This window comes from Stenella coeruleoalba (genome assembly GCF_951394435.1).
Source record: "Stenella coeruleoalba genome assembly, chromosome: 5".
NCBI classification, from domain to species: domain Eukaryota; kingdom Metazoa; phylum Chordata; class Mammalia; order Artiodactyla; family Delphinidae; genus Stenella; species Stenella coeruleoalba.
In genome coordinates this window covers 128,900,458-128,922,025 of record NC_137150.1, presented here as the reverse complement: position 1 = coordinate 128,922,025, position 21,568 = coordinate 128,900,458, and the positions used below count along the sequence as shown (strand labels likewise).

Genomic DNA, 21,568 nt, shown 5'->3' with positions numbered 1-21,568 from the left:
AGGACTGTCCCAGTTGAGGCCTCCTAACCTACCAATGCTCAGTCCACCTGCCAGCTGACTGCAGATACATAAGCAATCCCCACCTAATACAGCAATATCTGGTCCAGATCAGCCAAAGTGTCCAACCAGTCCTAGGTTTGTGAGGAATAATTAGTGGCTGTTGCTTTAAGCCACTAAGTTGTGGAGTGGTTTGTTTTTGCTAACTGATACAGCAGTTGCTAACAGCTACAGTGCCTGAACTTAAGCTAATCCTTTAGGTAATGGGAAAGAGAATCAAGAGCTGGTAAAGTCATTTCTAGAGCTTGATGATATTAGCAGATAATATGTATTACTTTTACTCTCAGGGGGAGTAGGGAGGGATTCAACTGGTTTATCTAAAAGTAATACTGAATCTTAAGAAACAAGTAAAAGGAAAGGGGGTAGTCAAAAATCTCTATTTTACTCATCTTGAAATAATTACTTTTCAGGAGACTGTCCTTCCAAACCCAGATCTTTGCACTGGTGTTAAAGATGTAAATTCTACATAAGAATCAGGACTAAAAGCTCAATGTTACACAGTTTAGGCTACACCTGGTTCCTAACCACAGAGTCAAATACTGAGTAAAGAGCAATAAAAACTATAAACAATCTTATCTTGTTCTTGAAAATTTCTGCATAAAACATACAGAAAGGAAAAAGTAGTTTACTGTGGAATAGCCTTGTCAAAATCTTGCTCCTTGCTTAAAATACTAGCTTGAGAAATCCGGTTTGCAATTTGTCATGGGAAACTGGCTAAAATGTAAAAAAAAAAAAAAAAAAAAAGTGATCTGATAAAGCCATAATTCAGATAATAAATAATCTATTTTTTCCAGAAGGGGGGAAGGTGGGGAGTGATATGCTATACTTTGATCCATTAGAACAAAGTTAGAAAGGCTAGTTACTAGCAGACCATAAACAATTTTAATAACAGAAAATCTTCACTGGGTAGCATATTTAATTTAACCTTTTTAATCAGTAAGACTATGAAAAGAAATGTTTTCTGCATGTACTAGGGAGAAGCAATTTATTTCAAATTATAAACGTGAGAAAAAGGGTGGTCTCTCATATCACTTGATATTGGGCCTTCTTCAGTCTTCCTCGATATTGAGCCTTCCTCAATCTTCCTCATCAGGTTCATCTCAAAATCTTTTCTGACTCTCAGTTCTGGGCCAGCCAAAAAGAATTGATTTTTAAAAACCATTTTTTTTTTTTAAATCAAGAGTAAAAATTAGTTTTGGCAAGATCCTGAATGACTTCTGAATTTCATCTCACATGTTAGCTCACAAGCCTGGCCGTGACTGTTTTTAGCTTCCTAACAATCATAAACACAGGAATTGTCTCAATCAGCATCCCGTGTAGGAAACAGAAACCACTCTAGGTTTTAGAAGCAGAAAGGGTTTTCATACAAGGAATCAGATGCTTCAGAAATCTACCATGGGGGCTTCCCTGGTGGTGCAGTGGTTGAGAATCTGCCTGCTAATGCAGGGGACACGGGTTCAAGCCCTGGTCTGGGAGGATCCCACATGCCGCGGAGCAACTAGGCCTGTGAGCCACAACTACTGAGTCTGCGCGTCTGGAGCCTGTGCTCTGCAATAAGAGAGGCCGCGATAATGAGAGGCCCACGCACCGCGATGAAGAGTGGCCCCCGCTTGCCACAACTAGAGAAAGCCCTCACACAGAAATGAAGACCCAACACAGCAAAAATAAATAAATTAATTAATAAACTCCTACCCCCAACATCTTCTAAGAAAAACAAAAAAATCTACCATGGATGGATGGAGAAACAAGTTCTCAGGTGGGCCTCCAAGAATAAACCCCAGATGTCACAGAACTGACCCACCTTGGGAGCCATACTTTCTGTATGATCAGAAAGGTGGGAATGAGGAATCACCACTGGACAGCCTGAGATCAAGAACACACCACCACAGCTGTGATGCAGAGAGCAGGAAGACAGGATAAGAAGCCTTCGCTATCACCACAGCTGCCCCTCCACACAGAGTAACTACTGGAATAGTAATGCCAAAACAGCATCCTCTCATAATTCTGCTTGCTGGAAGAACTACCAGAGCAGCTTGAAAATAGACTTTGTCTCCCTACCACCTTCAAACCCTCACATGAAGGTATCTTACTGGTGGAGACTTATTTCTATCCTGAACCATAACAGCAAGGGAACCTGGGAAATAATTTCAGCTCTCTGGCCTCTGCAATACAGGACTGCACAAGTGTGCCAGTCTAGCACATCCATCAGAGGAACTAAGGCAGTAACTTCTAATTTTACTAAAAGAGGGACTGATAAACACAGTTTTAGTTTATCGACAATCCATTCATAACAGCTGAAGGGAAACTTCTCTCTGAAGTCCTCTATGAGATTTCATCAATCTTCAGAGATCTAAGGCATCACTAATAGAATTTAAATGCACTGTCTCACTCCATTTCACCTTTCTCATCCCCATAACCTAACCAGCTCAATCATGGCCAGGCACCAATAGTCACTGGGACAACTAAGCCAACATTTAAAGTGAGGGGGAAATGATCACTTTCATCCTGTCCAAGATCTCCATTCTCAGAATGGTAATAACCAGGGAGTAATTAACTAACTATACAGTTCATTACTTTTTACTTTGCCCTAATCCAGAAAGCTTTAGGAGAGCTACTAACTACAGCATAGCCTTGGACAGACTGACTAGACTACTGATGAAACTCTGAATGTTGGCCACGTGTACAGCTCATTTTCATACAAAACAGCCACAAGGCATTCCTTACACTAAGGTCACAGATGATCCTGGCCCCCTGGTCAACATTAAGTGCACCAGGAATTCTTGCTTCATGCAAGGCAGCCATAGAGATTTGTAGTATCCTTGATGAGAATTTGACAGGACCTGGGGGCTTTTTGTTAGATGGCAATAAATTGAATGAACCAGATCTTTTTTCTTGGTATGTTTAAGTATGAAACACACTGAGGCCCACCTGAAGGGGGTCAGGAAACTAAGAGACACAGAGAAAAGGATGCCAGCCAAAGCTAAGATGTAGAAAGAAGAAAAAGCAGTTGAAAGAGGTAGAGAATCAGGTGCCACCTTGGTGGAAGCCATAGAAACAGAGATAAACTAAGATATGAAAATGGTAACTTAGAGACACCCAACCTATGGCCATATACATGAAAAGTCATCTGGCTCTAGGATAGTTGTGCAATTTTGTACTTTTTTTGTGATCCTTAATAAACCACACCCTCTAAAGTGATCTCAGCATTTCTTTTCCTTGCAACCTCAATGATCCTAACTCATATACCACTATTCCCAGAGTAGAGGGAAGTGACCTCTCCAGGTTTATCCCATTCGAATGAGCAGTCCCTGTATGCAAATGAAGTTGGTGAGGAATTTACCATTCAACAAATCCCCATAGAAGTGGCTCATGGGAAGGTAAATCTGTCATTTGGTACTTTGAGGTTTAAGGAAAGTCTTCATCTGTTCTTTAACAGACCAGGTGTTTAAATGTTCTTCTTGCTATGGGATTCACAGAATAAATTCCCCAAAAGACAGAAATGTGGTCCAACACCTAAGCAGACAGTGGGTGATCGGATAAGGGTAATATATTCATCAAGGCAGATCTCATCGATTTATCAGATAAATTAATCAGGACAAAAAAGCTACTATGAGCATGTAGAATACGAGGGATGAACTGTGTCTCCTTGGCCTTTTGCAAACTCCTGGGCAAATCATCTTGATTGCTTTGTGTTGTTCCCTGATTTTATAGCAAGTACATCTGGAAGGGATGAATAGAGACCTCATCTCCCAGTTCTTTGGTCTTCTTTTCTGACACCCATTTTGTCATCCGTTAAGTCTCCACTTCATGCAATGCCCAGTGATAGATGCTGGCAATACAGCACCTACCTACCAGCTGGGAAAGATTGCAACTAATTTTGTCATTATAACTATGGTAAGTGCTCTGAAGGAGGAGCACAGAAGCTGTGAGGATGACTAACAGGGAATGTCTTGGGAGTCATCAAAGGTTTTCTAACCTAAGTGTTTGTTTACTGGAGTAGAACTAACTCAGCCAAAAGGGACCAGAAGAGCTTTCTAGGTAGACAACAGCAGAGGCTAAGACCCTGAAGCAGAAGAGGTAAAGCAGACAGGATGAACTATTCAGGCTATTGCAGCCAGAAGACAGAGAGGAAGGCCACGAGGGCAAAGATACATGTGCTGAAAACAGGGACCAGAACCTAGTCCTTGAAGCCACATTGAGGATTTGTGTTTATTTTCTATTCTGGGTGAGGAATATTTGACCTACTATTTGGAGCCAGTGGAAATTTTGCCCTTGATGTTTTGATTCTGTAATTATGAATATACCATCTAACCCAAATAATACAAAATAAATGAATTTTTATCTAAAAAGCAGTCTTCTTAGCAATTAAATCAATTTAATTCTTGATAAATTACCATACAGATTTCCATTTCCTTTTTAATTTACTAAAATTAAGATCCATTTTTTATTATAAATTTTCCATGGAAACTCGATTCACCAATAGTTTTATCTTCAATGGTCCTTATCAAGACTTGAGACAATCATTTTTATTAAAATTTCATCAAGTGTCATCTTTAATCCCTTTCAGTTTTTGTTGTTATTGTTGTTGGTTATATTTATAAGCAATGCTCTCTTTGAGTTAGATGAATGAGTTTTTATTTATTTCTTAGCTAATCCATGAGAAAATCTTGTATTGTCCCTTTGAGAATCACTGATCTCTTGCATTGTTTCCCAACAGGTGGTTCACATACCACTTGCTTTGAGGTGGCAAAAGTATTTTTTTAATAATTATGTATTTTAAGTGCTCATTAGAATGTTATAATACATTTGACACGTGATTATTCCTTAAGACACATTAAATCTGTCCCAAGTTAAGGAAAATAAGTCATTTGCAAGTGTCCAATCAAAGAACAAAAGACAAGTCAAACGTTCTGCTCAAGTTTTCCATATTTTCTACAAGGAGAGTGGATTACTTTCACCGTGTGAAATTATTCTTTAAAGTATTCTATTACCATTCAATTCTTTTGAAATCAGTCACGTGCTGATGTGGGATGACATAGAGGTCAGGTTTCAAAGGATTCTGGGAGAGTAAAAGGGAGTTATATTTCCAGGAAAGAGGAAGGTAGTTGGTTAACAACGTGCATTTTGCAGTCGATCTGATCTGGGTAGGAATCCTAGCTTTAACATTACTAGCGCTGTGATCTTGTACAAATTACCGTTTGTAAATTGCAAATTCCCCTTCTACCAAATGTAAATAATAAGAATTAACTCGTAAGATTGACCATTAGCTAAGATACCGCACATAAAACAAATAACAGATTCTGGCACATAGGAGTACTCAGTATACAGTTATCCTTACAGATTTTAATTATCACCTTCAAGTCCCCAGAGCTGCTACAGCACCCAAGTCAGAGCACACGCTCAACGAATAGATTTTGGGGATGAAGGCAGGTGCCCTGCCTTGGTTAAAAAAAAAGGGGGGGGGGCGGCGCACACCTGCCCCAATGTTATGCGAGGGTCTGCAAGATTACAAGTAAGGTAATCTTGGAAGGTGTGGCTTCCAGGTCAGAACCAGCAGAATTCAAACGTCCAGAGCACCGAGCCTAGTCAAAGGGAAAAATCGCCAGCGTGCCACAACGGCCCGGCTGGCTGCGCGTGCGTCGGCCGGAAGACAGATGGCGCGCTCCGCGACCCGCCCGATCGATCGACCAGATCGAGGATCGTCAAGTCAGTTCTGACTGCTCAAAGTGCTCCTTCTCGCGAGGCTTCAGTCCAGGCGGCTGGGGGAAGGGGCGGACTCGGCTGGAGAGAGAGGAGGAGCGTGAAGCCGCCGCACGCTGCGTTCCCAGGAGGCTGTGCGCGCTCCTCGCTTTCTCCCGGATAGTCTGAGCGGGCGCGTGAACTGCTCCGTGCGTAGTGGTCATGGCTCTCCACGTCCCCAAGGCCCCGGGCTTTGCCCAGATGCTCAAGGAGGGAGCGAAGGTAAGGAAAGGAGAAAGGAGGAGTGAGGTGGGAGAGTCGGCGTAGGGCAGCGGCGGCCGCGGCGAAGGAGAAGGGTGTACTAACGGGCCGGGCGTGCTCCCCCGACACTGCGGTCGGAGGGAGAGAAGATTCCAGAAAGGGAGGTGTTCTCGGGAGGGCTCTGCCGCGGAGGCCCGCGGGCATTTTGGTTCTTTACGGACGCCGGGGAGGGTCGAGCGGGCAGAGACGGCGAGTGGGGGACGAGGCCGCAGACACCGCGTTCTGTACTTGGTTGTCGGACAGATGTAAGGCCGCTCCTGCATTTTATCTCCATCCGTAAAACGGGGGTGATGAGTCTCTCCTTTAGAAGGCGACACAGGTGAAACAACGTAGGTGAAATTGCTTTGGGAACTGCGAAGCTGATTGCCACAGTTCGGGGAGTGGGTGGTGCGGTTAAGAGAGGGACAAAGGCCTGTCTTGGCAACTTTTTTCTAAATGAGAAATAGCAGGCTCCCCATTTAGTTCGCAGAAGCAGTGCGTTATAGTAGGATAAACAGTGGTTACAATGCGGATGGATTCTGGTCGCAACTTAGGTTAGCTAGCTTGATGTAAAACTTACCCCTCTGGGTCTTGCTTTTCTCATTATTAAATTGAGCAGATTGGACAAAAAGGGTTGTAACGATCACAGTTGTAACCCACAAGGTAAGTGACACCCTGGCCTAAATAAAACTGCTTTGTTTTATGGCGAGATCTTGGACGTAATTTCAGAAGCTTAGTTTTTTAAAAATATCTTAAAGCACTACTGATAAATGTGTCTCTTGTGTTCAAATGGTAGTGTTCCTTTATTTGTCCCCCATATTTTCTGTGCTTAGTTAAAGGTATGTAGATAGTGTGGTTCCATTTATGGTAACAGGTTTAGGGAACTAGGTTCTTGTTGGCATGATGCACTTTTGGGATGTTGTGAATATAGTAAATATCAAGGTTTAATGTAAATATTGGTGAAAGAGCTTCGCTGAAAATGACATTGCTCACTTTTTTAAAAGGCTGAAGAACGTCCATGGTTTTTATTTTTCTGAGGCAGAAATAATAAATGGCCAAATGAACAAAAAGGATAATTTCAAATAATGATAAAGGAAATAAAATCTGCCTCGGAAAAAAAAATTAAAAAGCAAGGGTTGGGGTAGATAGAACAATTAAGATGTTCAGGAAAGAACTCTCAGCTCTGTGCTTAGTGGCGAAGATTAAAGGCAGAAGTGTTCCAGGCTGAGGGACCAGTGAGTACAAAGGCCCTGAGGATGGAATGAGTGTCACCTGCTAAAAGAAAGCAAGAAAGGTAATAGGGCTGAAGCTTACCAACGGAACGGTAAGAGATGAATTGAGAAGAGTTGTAGGCAAGGGTTAGAATGTGCCTACACATTTATCCCTGACAGGGGCTTTACATTTTTTCCTAAGTGATGGGAAGTCATTAAAGGGTTTGACAGGATCTAATTTATGATCAGAGATGACTGTTCCTCAGAGAATGGGGATGGGGGAAAAACAATGTAAGGCAGGAGATCTTTAGAACAGTATTGTCTGTCTGCTGTGATGGAAGTGTTCTATATCAGGACTGTCCAGTATGGTACCCACTAGTCACAAGTAGCTACTGGGCACTTGAGTTGTGCCTAGTGCAATTGAGGGACTGAATTTTTAATTAATTACTTAAAATTTAAATAGCCACTTGTGGCAAGTGGCTACTCTCTTGGGCAAAGCAGCTCTAGAAAAATGTTCACATGAACAGTAGGCTCTTGAAATTTATCTGAGACCACGGGTAAATTCTAAGTCTAAAAGAAGTCCAGTGTAAAACTTGAGAATTTTAGTACTGTGACCAATTCAGTAGTTTTCAGTGTGTGCATGTTGGAATTATATTGCAGTTCAAATGAGCATTCAAAATCTGTATGCTTTGGTTCCTAAAAATTTATGAGGCAGATATGTTAATTCCCAGTGAACATAGAACTGCTGGATTTACAGTGCTCAGGTTTTAACACAATAAACATTCATGACTACATTTCAACTTTTAGAAAGTACTGATAAACTCTGAAAAGGTATTTTTATCTGCAAGAGCTCATTTGCTTTCTCTAAATCAATCTTAGCACTCTTCCCTGCACTTTTCACTACATTTTTAAAAAATTACAGGTTTTATGTTTTGATGTGTAAGTAGGTACCTGTGGTCCCTAAAAATGTCTTGCTTTATTCATTCAACTAGTGGACAAATCTATGGATCATTTGTGAATACCAGGCATCATACTTTACATATATAAATCTTGCTTGATAGTTTTAACAATCCTCTGAAACAGGTACTATTATATTACCCCATTTTACAGATGAAGAAATTATTGAGATTCACTGTCCTGCCTAATCAGAAGTTTTTTTTGACAGCATTTTTCAGGGTTGGAAGAGGCTGTGTACAGGAACATACAGGCTTGCAAGGAGCTTGCCCAGACAACTCGTACAGCATATGGACCAAATGGTAATTTCTAAATTCATGTTTTAAAAGATACAGTACTGTAATAGAATTTTGTGCACTAGCTCTTTCAAACTTGTTCTGAGGATATTATATGTAAATTGAGAGTTTTCGCCATAATATAGTATGGCATTGAAATTTATTTCATAGCGCAGTGACACCAGTACAGTGTTTCTAATCTTTAGTCAGCAATTCATATCTTTTTAGAAAAGTTGGAATCCAAATGTTACGTTTTGTCCTATTGAGAGGATAGAAAAGTTATAGTGCTTTCACCATTGAGGCAGTACCTAGTGTTCACGGTTGTAGATGTGGAACAGATCTTTTACATAGAGCGACATTGTAATTTAAGGGAGAAAAATTCTCTCTTGTCTCCTACCATCGACTGAATTAATTGATACAGATTTATGGAATAAGCAAAAAAATAAGTGTACTTTTAAATAGATTATTTTAGTCTTTTTACATGTTAATATGCTGTGTTGATTGAATAAAAATATGACAAAATTGGCATCCTCGCTAATAAACATTATCAGAGATTAAAAAGGAAAGAGTACAGGTGTGCAGTCAGGCAAAGCCATAGGGCTATGAGATAACCTTAAAGAATAGATAATATGTTTTGAGTTCTTACAAAGTTATTTTTAGGAATGGATATAAATTTATATTTCTTGACTAGATTTTCCCAGTATTTGGAGAAGGGTTTGAGTAATAATGGATTTCTTTTTCTAATTGTTATTTTTGAGGAATGAACAAAATGATTATCAACCACCTGGAGAAGTTGTTTGTGACAAATGATGCAGCAACTGTTTTAAGAGAGCTAGAAGTAAGTTATTTCTTTAAAAAAGCCAAGAAATGTTTTGGTGACATCAAAAATTCAGTATATTTTAATGTAAAAGAACCTTTATTTCAAATTGAATAATAAGGGATTTTTTTATTCCCAACTTGAAAATTCATTATACAGATTTTCCTAATTATAAAGAGTCCTCTTTATGTTTAACATCTTAGCAACTCAAATTTTAAATCTCCTAAATTATTAATTTATGGAATGATTGGTTGTGATAAAAAATATATTTGCTCATAATCATATCAAATTGAATATGTTGTCATGTTCTGTAGAGTGTTACACTGAAGTGAATTATTCCATAATGTAGAAACATCTGATACTTGAAAATAGTGGTGTGTTTTTTTTTTAATTGTCTTTGTGAAGATAAAACAATCAGTTTGTGGAATTTTGCTTTGTTCACCTGCAGTTTTGATGTTATAGAATCTGTAGAATAGATACTGCCAGCCGAGGTATGAGGACAGCCTGGCACCTGAACACATAGAGCACCATTCCTCAGCCAGCTGCTAATTGAAGCATATGTTCAATCTCAGGGAATTTTCTTGAACTTAGCTCTTAAAGCACCAGAGCTTAATGCTTTTAGACAGAACTCCATAGATAAGTTAACATTTCTTCAACTTCTTAAATAACAGTATAGTCTTGAAGTAATAATATTGAACAAAACAAATTTAATTCCACAAGATATTTATAGAGGGGCTTATTGTGAATGTGAATGTTGTACTCTGTGATGTTCTCAGGAGTTCAAGTGTGACGGGGATACTGTCCTCATAATAAACTATAATGTCAGCTTTTTAGTTTTCTCAGTGCTATCAGCTGTTACTCTGATTATTTCTTAGAAAGCATGTAAATCCTAAGAAACGATCACTTAAAATTTTGATATGCTGTTTTTAAGAAATGTTTTATATTCCCCTCCTTTTAAACCATAATTGATAACCCCTTACAAAAAGAATACATAAAAATTGAGACTTGTGATGAAGTTAAATGACATCTATTTTAGCACTTCTGAAGCCTTTTTTAAAAGTGCCTTAGGTTTAGTGGTTGGAATTACTTTGTTTTTTAATTTAGTGAATATGTAATAAAGTTATGAACCTTATGTATGCAGGTGTACATACTGGGTGACTGACCATTAAAAGAAAGTGCCTGTGAAGTTATTGTCATTTATGGTGATGCATTCGTGTTCATAGGCCTAGGTGGACTTGGATTGTCTTCTTGTGACCACACTATAAGTAGTGTGTAGCAGTGTGATCACATGAGTTACCTGTCTGACAGGTAACTGTTACTTGTCAGACAGTTACCTGTCTGTCTGACAGGTATCACCCATAGGGAGATTGGAGTCTATTAATTTAAGAAGAAATGGAAATGAACAATTTTATTTTGCTTTAAGGATCAAATGTTTTAGCTTGATATTCAAATTCAAACCCCTTCTGTCAGGTACAGCATCCTGCTGCAAAAATGATTGTAATGGCCTCTCACATGCAAGAGCAAGAGGTTGGAGATGGCACAAACTTTGTTCTGGTTTTTGCTGGAGCTCTTCTAGAATTAGCTGAAGAGCTTCTGAGACTCGGCCTGTCAGTTTCAGAGGTGAGTGTTCATTTTATAATCTACCCCTGTTTCATATTTGCTTATGTATATATACCTACTAAATAAAAGTCATTAGTAATAGCTGATTTTGAGCAGTTTTCTCTGTGCCAGGCATTGTAGTACATATGCTTCACATGCAGTATCTCATTCTATCCTTACAAGAACCCTATGAGTGGGGCCTATTAGAAGTAATCCTGTTTTGTTTCAGATAAGGAAAGTGAGCCTTAAGTTAGAAAAACCTTGCGCAAGTAGCTAGTGATGGCAGTTAGGATTCAAATTTGGGCTCTCACCAAAGCCTGCACCCTTAAATAGTAGGCTGTGCCGTGAATGTTATTCTGGAAGTGTGCTTTGTTTTTTTCTATTGAAAATAAAGATTGGTATTCATTGGGTTACCAAAATAAGCTACCTTATTAAGTCATGTCAAAATTACATCTTTTGAAGAAACATTTTTGCTTTTTACATTTAAGGTCATAGAAGGTTATGAAATAGCCTGCAAAAAAGCCCATGAGATTCTTCCTGACTTGGTGTGTTGTTCTGCAAAAAATCTTCGGGATGTTGATGAAGTGTCATCTCTACTTCATACCTCCATAATGAGTAAACAATATGGTAATGAAGCATTTCTGGCCAAACTTATTGCTCAGGCATGTGGTGAGTAAATATCAGTAAATGAAAAGATCCAAAATTAAAATGTCTTAATGTGATTAAGATATTTTCTCTGTTGTCCCAACATATCTTTTGATATGTCTCGTTTTCTTAACAGTATCTATTTTTCCTGACTCTGGCCACTTCAATGTTGATAATATCAGAGTTTGTAAGATTCTGGTAAGTTTAGAAAATGCATTAATGTTATCTAGATAGATCAGATTTTTTTTTGCAAAAAAAAAAAATTTCTGTTAATCTAAATTTTATCTTGTGGGTTTTAGGCACTTAGGACTTCCTGCCTTTGTTGTAGCATTTGGATATTGCTAGATTGTAATACACCACTTGTTAAATTTAAAAGGATATCAACATATTATCTTCTTAAGTCATCATTTTTCCATGATAGCTGGAAGGTTGAGAATAGTGCATAAACAAAATATTATTTGCAATCTTGATATATGCTGACTTATAAAAATGAGCTTAGAAGGCAATTTTGAATGAGGTTCAAGTTTTTCTGTTGCTCTATAATAATAAAATTCATACTTTTAATATTTAAAGAGTATGTATTTGATAAAAATATGGTGCTTGATGCAGTAAAACCTATAACTGTAGTGATTTTACACATGTGATTGTTAATGTAGCTGAGTTTAGCTTACATTAGTACATGTGTTAGCTGTAAATGTGTGTGTATTAATATACGTGCTGGGTGTTTTCTGACTTTATCCATGCACTGCCTTCCCCTTCGCCATTACATGGTAAGCTTGTGAAATCAGAAACTTGGCTTTGATCCCTATTCTGCCTGGTACATTGGTACAGAGTGAGTGAATGGCTTAGAGCAGTTGTTCTTTGATTCTTCCCAGTACACTGAAGGACCCCCGTCCATAACAGTGGCTCGTTGCCACAGTGATTCCTGCATTGAGCAGACTGGTATGCTTTATGTCCACCACCCTACTCATCCCCAGGAGTCACTGCCTTTGTATATTATATTATTTAGAAATGAATATTTTTGGTGCATGCAGAATCAACAAATTAGCCCTGATGTTATTTTCATGAAATCACTGGTGATTTTGATATCCAACTCCTTAGGGCTCTGGTATCCATTCCTCTTCAGTATTGCATGGCATGGTTTTTAAGAAGGAAACTGAAGGTGATGTAACATCTGTCAAAGATGCAAAAATAGCAGTGTACTCTTGTCCTTTTGATGGAATGATAACAGAAACTAAGGTATGTAGATTTCAGAACCTTAAAGGTAAAAATTTGCGGTTATCCTTTCAGATAGTTTTAATGATTCTAAAATTTTGAGGTAGAGTTTCCTCTTAATCCAGTGAATACTGCATAATTATTGAAAATTGCCGGGTCATGTTTATTTTTTAATCAGACTTATATTTGAATATCTAATTCAAATACTAAGTACAAAACTTGGAACATTAGATGATGACAGTATTGTTTATATTCTAATAAACTGCTCTTGACTTCTAGTAGAACTTACACAATTCAGCAGGTTAAATGTTCAGTGAAGAAAATGAGTGTGTGCTGTTCATTAAAATTTTTTTAATAACAAATTTATTTTTATTTTTGGCTGTGTTGGGTCTTCATTGCCGCGTGCGGCCTTTCTCTACTTGCGGCGAGCGGGGGCTACTCTTCATTGTGGTGCACAGGCCTCTCATTGCGGTGGCTTCCCTCGTTGCGGAGCATGGGCTCTAGGTGCGTGGGCTCAGTAGTTGCGGCTCCCGGGCTCTAGAGCGCAGGCTCAGTAGTTGTGGTTCACGGGCTTAGTTGCTCCTTGGCATGTGGGATCTTCCCGGACCAGGGCTCGAACCCGTGTCCCCTGCATTGGCAGGCGGATTCTTAACCCTTGCGCCACCAGGGAAGTCCCTGAAGTTTGTTTTTAAAAACACATGTTAAGAAGTTTGAAGCATATGTTTATAGGTCACTGTTGATTGCATCCCTAGAATTCTTGAAATCTGAGTTGTGGACGGTTTTTGAAGTTTTGCAGGGGTGGGGTGGGGTGGGGCTGGTCACTTAGTCCACGTTTTAGAAAAAGTTTGAGAACCACAACATTCTTTTGGTTGACATTCATCAGAAGACAGATGTCAGGATACCTGTCTAACATCTAAAAGTACAGTGTATTTCTCCAGTTTTTCCATCAAAGTGCCTGTCAAAGAGCAAATGCATCAGTGTTGGGGGCAGGGGCATTGGTCTAGGAACAAGCTGAATTTGTGAATTTCATACAAATTTTGTATTCTGCTTCATGTTTATATTTATCTTCATATTTTTCTCCCAAATCTTTAAATTATTTCTTCAATAAAGTGTTATTCTGTGACTTTGAACAGCAACGTGGTGAAATGGTTTTAAAGAAAATCCTTACTTATTTTGCTAGGGAACGGTATTGATAAAGACTGCTGAAGAATTGATGAATTTTAGTAAGGGAGAAGAAAACCTCATGGATACGCAAGTCAGAGCTATTGCTGGTAGTGGTGCAAATGTCGTCGTAACAGGTGGCAAAGTGGCAGACATGGCTCTTCATTATGCAAACAAATACAATATCATGTTGGTGAGGTAAGAGGGGACTGCATTCTATTAACCTGGATTGTAAATGGCTTTGAGTGGTGAAACACCAAGCAGATAAATTCCACACAACATGAAGACTGTTAAAAGGGGGAAAGTATGAGGTATTAGATTGCATGGCAAGAGGACTTAACTTGATCTAGGGGAACAGGAAGCAGATCTGAGAAAACTTACCTTTAGGCCGAGAGCTGAAGGACCAGTTAGCAGATGTTAATTGAAGAGGGAGGGGGAGGAGCTTAAGAGACCAGACACAGACCTGGTACACACTGCCAGCTGGAGCGTGGGGTCAGGAACATAGCTTTAAATTTATGAACACGTTTGTGGCTTACACTAGACAGTTCACCCACCCGTTCCCACCTCTCCGAGCACATAATATAACGTGCAGAGTAAATCACTCTTCTCCTCACGGAACGTGCAGTTGCCCAAAGTAAAGCAAAAGTTTTCTGTGTACCAGGGCTTCCTTAGTATTTCAGAACTATGAACCCTTGACATCCTAAGGAGACTGGAACTCTCCCAGTTCTAGAATAATGCCCTAAACACCTGTGACTGGATTGCACAGTGCAGTCCAGACCCATTCTGAGCTTGAACCTTCAGGGTCAAAAGAAGGTGACCTGAGGCCCAATGTACAGTTTCCTGTTTAATCTCTTGTGTTTTACTTTGGTATCTCATGGAATTAAAACTTCTGTTAAGGTCTTTGTTTTGTTTTTTAAAGGCTGAACTCAAAATGGGATCTCAGAAGATTATGTAAAACAGTTGGTGCTACAGCTCTTCCTAGATTGGTATGTATTTTGGACAATATTAAAAGAGAGTTGAACCTATTTGAATTATTTTTATTACAAGAGTCATTTTTTCGCAGACTCCTCCTGTCCTTGAAGAAATGGGACATTGTGACAGTGTTTACCTCTCAGAGGTTGGAGATACGCAGGTGGTGGTTTTTAAGCATGGTAAGTAGTAGTGGTAAACTATATGTATGTGAAGTGTGGGGAGTTCATTTGCTTTTACTAATCCCTAAATATATTTAATTTATTGACAGAAAAGGAAGATGGTGCCATTTCTACCATAGTGCTTCGAGGCTCTACAGACAATCTGATGGATGATATAGAGAGGGCAGTAGATGATGGTGTTAATACTTTCAAAGTTCTCACAAGGGTCAGTATCAGCGTTCATCTTAATTTAGTATTTGTAAATCCTCAAAAACACAGTTGGCAGACATTCTGAGAACTTGAAAATGAATGGCTTGTGTAAAGCAAAGCACCTTCCTCCTTAAGGCTCCACTTAAGTATTTGTTGCTGATGAATTTTCTAAAATGAAATGAAAAGGAGTAAATAGCAAATCAAGGCTTCTTTTTTTTTTTTTTTTCCTGCGGTACACGGGCCTTTCACTGTTGTGGCCTCTCCTGCCGCGGAGCACAGGCTCCAGACGCGCAGGCCCAGCGGCCACGGCCCAAAGACCCAGCTGCTCCGCGGCATGCAGGATCCTCCCGGACTGGGGCGTGAACCCGCGTCCCCTGCATCGGCAGGGGGACTCAACCACTGTGCCACCAGGGAAGCCCAAGACTTTTTTTTTTTATATATAACTGTTTTAAAGAGATGGTTTATGGTGGTTTTCAATTATAATATACCTTCAGTTGCTTCAGCACTATTCTTAGTGCTATATCTGGAAATACAGATAACCACATAGTGATGTTCCCATTCTTAACTTTGGTCCTTTTTCGTATACCAGACACTATGGTGCAGTAAGGTAGTTGGTTCAAATCACGCCATTTTTATGACATTCATAATTGGAATTTGAATTTTATAAAACTTGTAATTGAATCTGATTAAAACCTCTAGTCTGGTGGAGTACTGGAATCTGAAAAGATTTAAAAAACTGGAAATTGCTTCTTGGTGACTTCTGTTGTTTTTTTGTTTAAACTACGTATTATAGGATAAACGTCTTGTACCTGGAGGTGGAGCAACAGAAATTGAGTTAGCCAAACAGATCACATCGTATGGAGAGGTATATGGCTTTCTATGTACAAACTGACTTTGTTGTCATTGTTCGAATAAAATTGAGTAATAAGCACATTTTTGTTTTAGACATGTCCTGGACTTGAACAGTATGCCATTAAGAAGTTTGCTGAGGCATTTGAAGCTATTCCCCGGGCACTGGCGGAAAACTCTGGAGTTAAGGCCAATGAAGTAATCTCTAAACTTTATGCAGTACATCAAGAAGGAAATAAGAATGTTGGATTAGATATTGAGGTATTTGAAAAAAACACTATGAACTTGTTTTATTTTGTGAATGCACAACCTAAAAATAGACGTATTAAGTTTAAAAGGAAAATCAGAAAATGTTCTGATTTGTGAACAAATGATTTTCATAACAGTTAGCTTTTTCATAGTTTATCTGATAGAGAATTTAGTATTTTATTAAAATTTGTTTTATAGTGTAGATGAGGTAGTACTTTTTCCTAGCTACTTGTTCTAGTTTTATTTAAGTAGCCATGTTTCTATTGAGTACAGATATTTTCACATAAACATTTAAAGTGAAAGAATAAAAATAGTTTTGTGTTGACAGGCTGAAGTTCCTGCTGTAAAGGACATGTTGGAAGCTGGTGTTCTAGATACTTACCTGGGAAAATACTGGGCTATCAAACTGGCTACTAATGCTGCTGTCACTGTACTTAGAGTGGATCAGGTGAGTGAGAAGTGAAATTTTGATCTTTAAAAATACTAATTTTTATGTAGTTGGAAGTATATTTTCATGGAACTAGAATATAGCACAGTTATCATTCTATTCAAAGTACCCCCCCCCCCAAAAAATTGTTTTAATTCTATTACAGTTTTAAATTGTTTTGAATGTATTTCAGCTAATTTAAAATGAAGATTTTGCCAGTGAAAGAATCCTTTGCCATTTGGGAACTGGAGTGGGTAAAATCTGATACAGATTCATAGTTTTCAAGACTTTTTAGACTAAGAACGCCTTTGTACACATAATCTAGAGAGGAAATTTAAGATGGAATATGGAAGGGCCATAAAGATCTGAGGCGGATATTGCAGACTACAGTATTCCCTCCCTTATATGCAGTTTTACTTTCTGTGGTTTCAGTTTACCCACAAGTCACCTGCAATCCTAGAATATAAGAAAGAAAATCCTAGAAATAAGTAATTCATAAATTTTAAATTGTGTGCCATTATAAGTATACTATGTGATGAAATCTCACACTGTCCTGGTCCAGGACGTGAATCATCTCTTCGTCCAGCATATCCACGCTGTGTGCACTGTCTGTTAGCCATTTCGATTATCAGGTCAACATATTTTACTTACTGGTCCCAAAGTGCAAGAGTAGTGATGCTACCAATCAGATATTCTCTTATTGTGCCTAATTTATATATTTTATCATAGGTATGTATGTATGGGAAAAAGCACAGATATAGGGTTCATTACTATGCTCAGTTTCAGGCATCCACTGGGATTCTTGGAAGGCATCTAAGGGGGAACTACTGTATCACCTTCAAGGAAGTGTGGAGATGATAGGACCTGGCATTTAAATTTTTTTCTTCTGTGACAGATTATGTCTTGGGGTACTAAGATCTTAAGGTATAAAAAATCATAGTATTTCTGCCAATATTTTTGAGGAATTATGGCAGAGAAGAAAAGTGGTGAAGACTACTTTGGATTCACAGATAAACCAGAATTCATAGTTTTTCAAAAAGGTGTTTTCTAAACTTAATGAAATGTATTTTCCTACAAAATTCTAGAAGTGATTATTAACCAATGAATAATTTTTAAATACTGAGTAGAAAATTTTAATTGCTAGGGGCACAGTATAAGTCCATTAAATGAAAATCATGCCAAATTAATAGAAGCAAGTTTTAGGTAGAAATGGAAAGGAAATTAGACTTATTCTCAGATCGGTTGGTTGTAATTATAGCAAAACAAATTTCACTTCGGTAAAGGAAGAACTTTTTCTTAGGTAAGATGACCAAAAATGGAACCTGGAGATCCAGTTTCAACACATTGAAAATAATCAGACTGGATATCTATGTACTGGATTTATTAATAGTGTATTTTTATATCAGTGCCTCAAATAGTTTTTAGTGGAAGAATATGTTTTTGGAGTTTTTAAACAAGGATAATGTTTAAATGCCTTAAGGAAATGTTTGTTCTATAAGTTAACATGTGGCTAAGAATAAAAAGGAGGACCAAAAGTATAAGGGGACAGGAGAAGCTAAGTAGACTGAAGCATGAGGTAAGCAGAAATTCTAATAGTAGAAGTTCCTAAGGAAATTTTTGAATGTCAGTGTCCAAGCAAGACAGTAATGTTAATAACACAAGTAAGTGCCTTGCTCACACAGGTACTTCTGAATTTCGGTTTTAAACTGGGAAGGCTGTGTTTTGTTTTACCCTAGGGGAGGATGTTCATTGTTATGTGCCCTTAGCACTCTGTACATGAAATATGTATCTGAAGAACCCATCCAACTGTCTAATGAACACTCTTCAATATAGTTGTACCTATTTTGCATAGTACATATTCTGGAAAAGGACTTGTAAATCAAGTTTTAAGCATTGGAAAATGTAGTAGGGCTGGATTAATCTTGTTCAAGTGTTTATTTCACTAGTTCTCAAATTGCCTCCTAGTCAATAGCATCAACATCACTGAAGAACTTAATAAAAATACAAATTCCCAGACCCACTGAGTGAAACTCTGGAAAGAATCAGTCTGTTTTAAATAAGCCCTTCAGGTGATTGTGATGCCCACTAAAGTTTGAGAACTGTTTTTAGGTACTTTTTTCTTAAACTATACTTGGGTTCTAAAATTATACTTACTGCCTTTAATTCAATCTGAATTTATCCTCATTTGGTAAAATGTTCCTCCAAGAATTTCAGGTTAGGTTGTTTTATGAAAGCAGCTTCTGAAAAGGGGTGGGAAATCTATTGAAGGTGAAGATATTTTACGGTTTGTGTTGCATGAGACTCAAGCCAAACCCCTTGATGTTATACAGAAAGATCTCTTAATTATAAATTTGGGAAGCAGTGAATACTGTATCCAATTTTGAGATTTAGAATGTATATCAGAGTTTTACAGTTCTACTGTGGGGAAAGCCAACTGACTTTAACTTCTCCCAAATTTATTTGAGCCCAAAGCTACCACGCACCCCCAACACCTTTTTTTTTTTTTGCCCAAACATAAATCCTTTAAACATGCTATATGATTATACTTGGAAAATGCTGGATTAGTGCATTCTAGATAAATGAGGCTTCTAGCATGTTTCCAGGCAACTAGGTGCTTGGATTTTTTTGTTTATGAACACACATTTCCTGTATTTGAATGGCTCTCATTTATAGGTACTAGAAAATGTCATTGTTGAACTTTATATATATTTTACGTATCGACCACTTTAGATTATAATGGCAAAACTGGCAGGTGGACCTAAAGCTTCTAAACCACAAGGAAATTGGGATAAAGATGGTTGGCAAGACGAATCTCATATATAAATAGCAAATCAGGTGCCAAACTGACTGATTTATGCCAGTGATGCATGCAGATATTTTTCACATTCCGAGCATTGGGTTGTTGAAGTGCATGTCTTAGAATGCCCCTCGCTAATGTGTGTGAATTTTGTTGCTATTAATGTCCACAAAAGCGGAAAACTCACCTGCTGGACAATAACAATATGCTAGTGTTTCATATGCAGTGTAATAACAGATTGCTCATTGGTGATGATTGCCTAATAATGAAGCAGGGTAATAGAGAAATATTCTTTCTCTTCACTCTGGAGCTTGAGTTTATAAGTATACTCGTGTGGATTTTGTTTTGCAGATCATCATGGCAAAACCAGCCGGTGGGCCCAAGCCTCCAAGTGGGAAGAAAGACTGGGATGATGACCAAAATGACTGAATGGCTAGATTTTTACTGTAGGTGAAGGCTGTGTTTGTAGTAGTACTCTAGGAATTGCCTGATGTTTTCATATTCTCCTAAATTAAGAAGTGTTTTGTGTTATCTTGTATTCTCGGCTGGATGATACAATAAACATGTTGTTACTATCAAAGCCTCTTTGTCTGAGGACCACTGTTCTTGGATCTGGATGACCTGTTTTGTCTCAACCTTGTTAATGAAATGAACTGTGGCACTTGAGGCAAGTCACCTAAGTTATGAGGGGCCTGCTGCCTGTTTTTATACATAAGTTTTATTGGAACACAGCCATGATCAGGTATATTTATATATTGCCTATGGCTGCTTTTTACAAGGGAATGGCAGAGTTGCATAGCTGTGACAGAGACCAAGTGGCCTTCAAGGCCTAACACATTTAGGCCTTGACATTTACTTAGGCCTAAGACATTTACTACCTATAGGAAGTCTGTCAGTCCCTGGACTAGATGTATTTTTTCACAGCTCTGAAAATCCCTAAGACTGAGGTGACTTGTTTCAGTAACATTAAATGATGTGTTAAATAGCTGACTTAAAATACATATATTCTGGTAGCAAAGAACAAAGATACTTGTGATGCAGCTGAAAACATGCCTCCTGGCATATAAATGAAGCAAGTCAGTTTTTATACAGTGGAGTTTTGAAAAAAGCAAAGACCATAGTAAAAAGTTAATTTAACTTATTTTACAGAACATGTGCTACTGTATGTTTTGGTTATATAAGGTCTTTGAGTAACATTTTGAAATTTTATACTGTTTTTGGTATTTCAAAGGAATTTGGATGCAGTATGGCTGACTAGGTCTTAGGTAAACTCATCAAGGAATTCCTAATAGAGAACCTTACAGGAAGTTTATACAGGTTTGGTATTCTTAAGGCTCTTAAGGTTGTTTGCAACTTGGAAACAGTGGCTGGCTTGGGTTAAAAAAAAAAAAGGAATTTATTAGGACAGTTCACAGACTTTCTGGCCAGAGGCTGGCATTAAGGGGATTTCAATGAATGTCTTCCTTGGGTCGATTAACAATTGCACAGAACAAGTGCAGAGTTCAGCTTACACCCCAGCTTATGCACACTGCATGGCATCAGAAGCATTATATATGTTACCACCAAGGTCAAATACCTATGCTTATAAAATTAACACTTTTTTGCTTTAACGAACACACTTGAAGTTTCAGTCTGAAACTTTTTCTTCTAAATGTTTTCTAGTAGTGTATGTCAGTACAACTTAAAATCTTCTAAGTAATAAAACAAGTTTTGGGGGTAATTCATTTTATTGATGTGTTGCAAACCACCACCCAGACGTATTAATAAGCACAGAGGACTTAAGTAATTCAGAATCCTTTCCAGAAACTGGAAGCAGGAATAAAAACCACTGTGACAATACAAAATCACTGTAAATTTTTAGGTATTTTCCCTTCAGTATTTCAATAAACATGATTTCTTCTGGCATGTATTTAATTTTAAGTTAACATGACTTACAGTTAGTCTTTACTTTTTTATTACTACAGCCATTATAAAAGCCATAAACATGTTTCCA

General features: G+C 38.2%; 1 protein-coding gene across 1 annotated transcript; it reads left to right on the top strand.

The window, feature by feature from the left end:
* The first annotated feature begins 5,841 nt into the window (after nucleotides 1-5,841).
* On the top strand, nucleotides 5,842-20,154 carry CCT8 (chaperonin containing TCP1 subunit 8). The gene is made up of 15 exons (XM_079923435.1): nucleotides 5,842-6,018; nucleotides 8,413-8,503; nucleotides 9,235-9,314; nucleotides 10,764-10,913; nucleotides 11,381-11,561; nucleotides 11,674-11,735; nucleotides 12,639-12,776; nucleotides 13,933-14,111; nucleotides 14,833-14,899; nucleotides 14,977-15,064; nucleotides 15,154-15,269; nucleotides 16,047-16,118; nucleotides 16,199-16,363; nucleotides 16,680-16,799; nucleotides 19,927-20,154. The coding sequence occupies exons 1-15, from the start codon at nucleotides 5,959-5,961 to the stop codon at nucleotides 20,002-20,004; spliced, it is 1,647 nt and encodes a 548-aa protein (XP_079779561.1). The 5' UTR covers nucleotides 5,842-5,958; the 3' UTR covers nucleotides 20,005-20,154.
* Nucleotides 20,155-21,568: the final 1,414 nt, after the last annotated feature.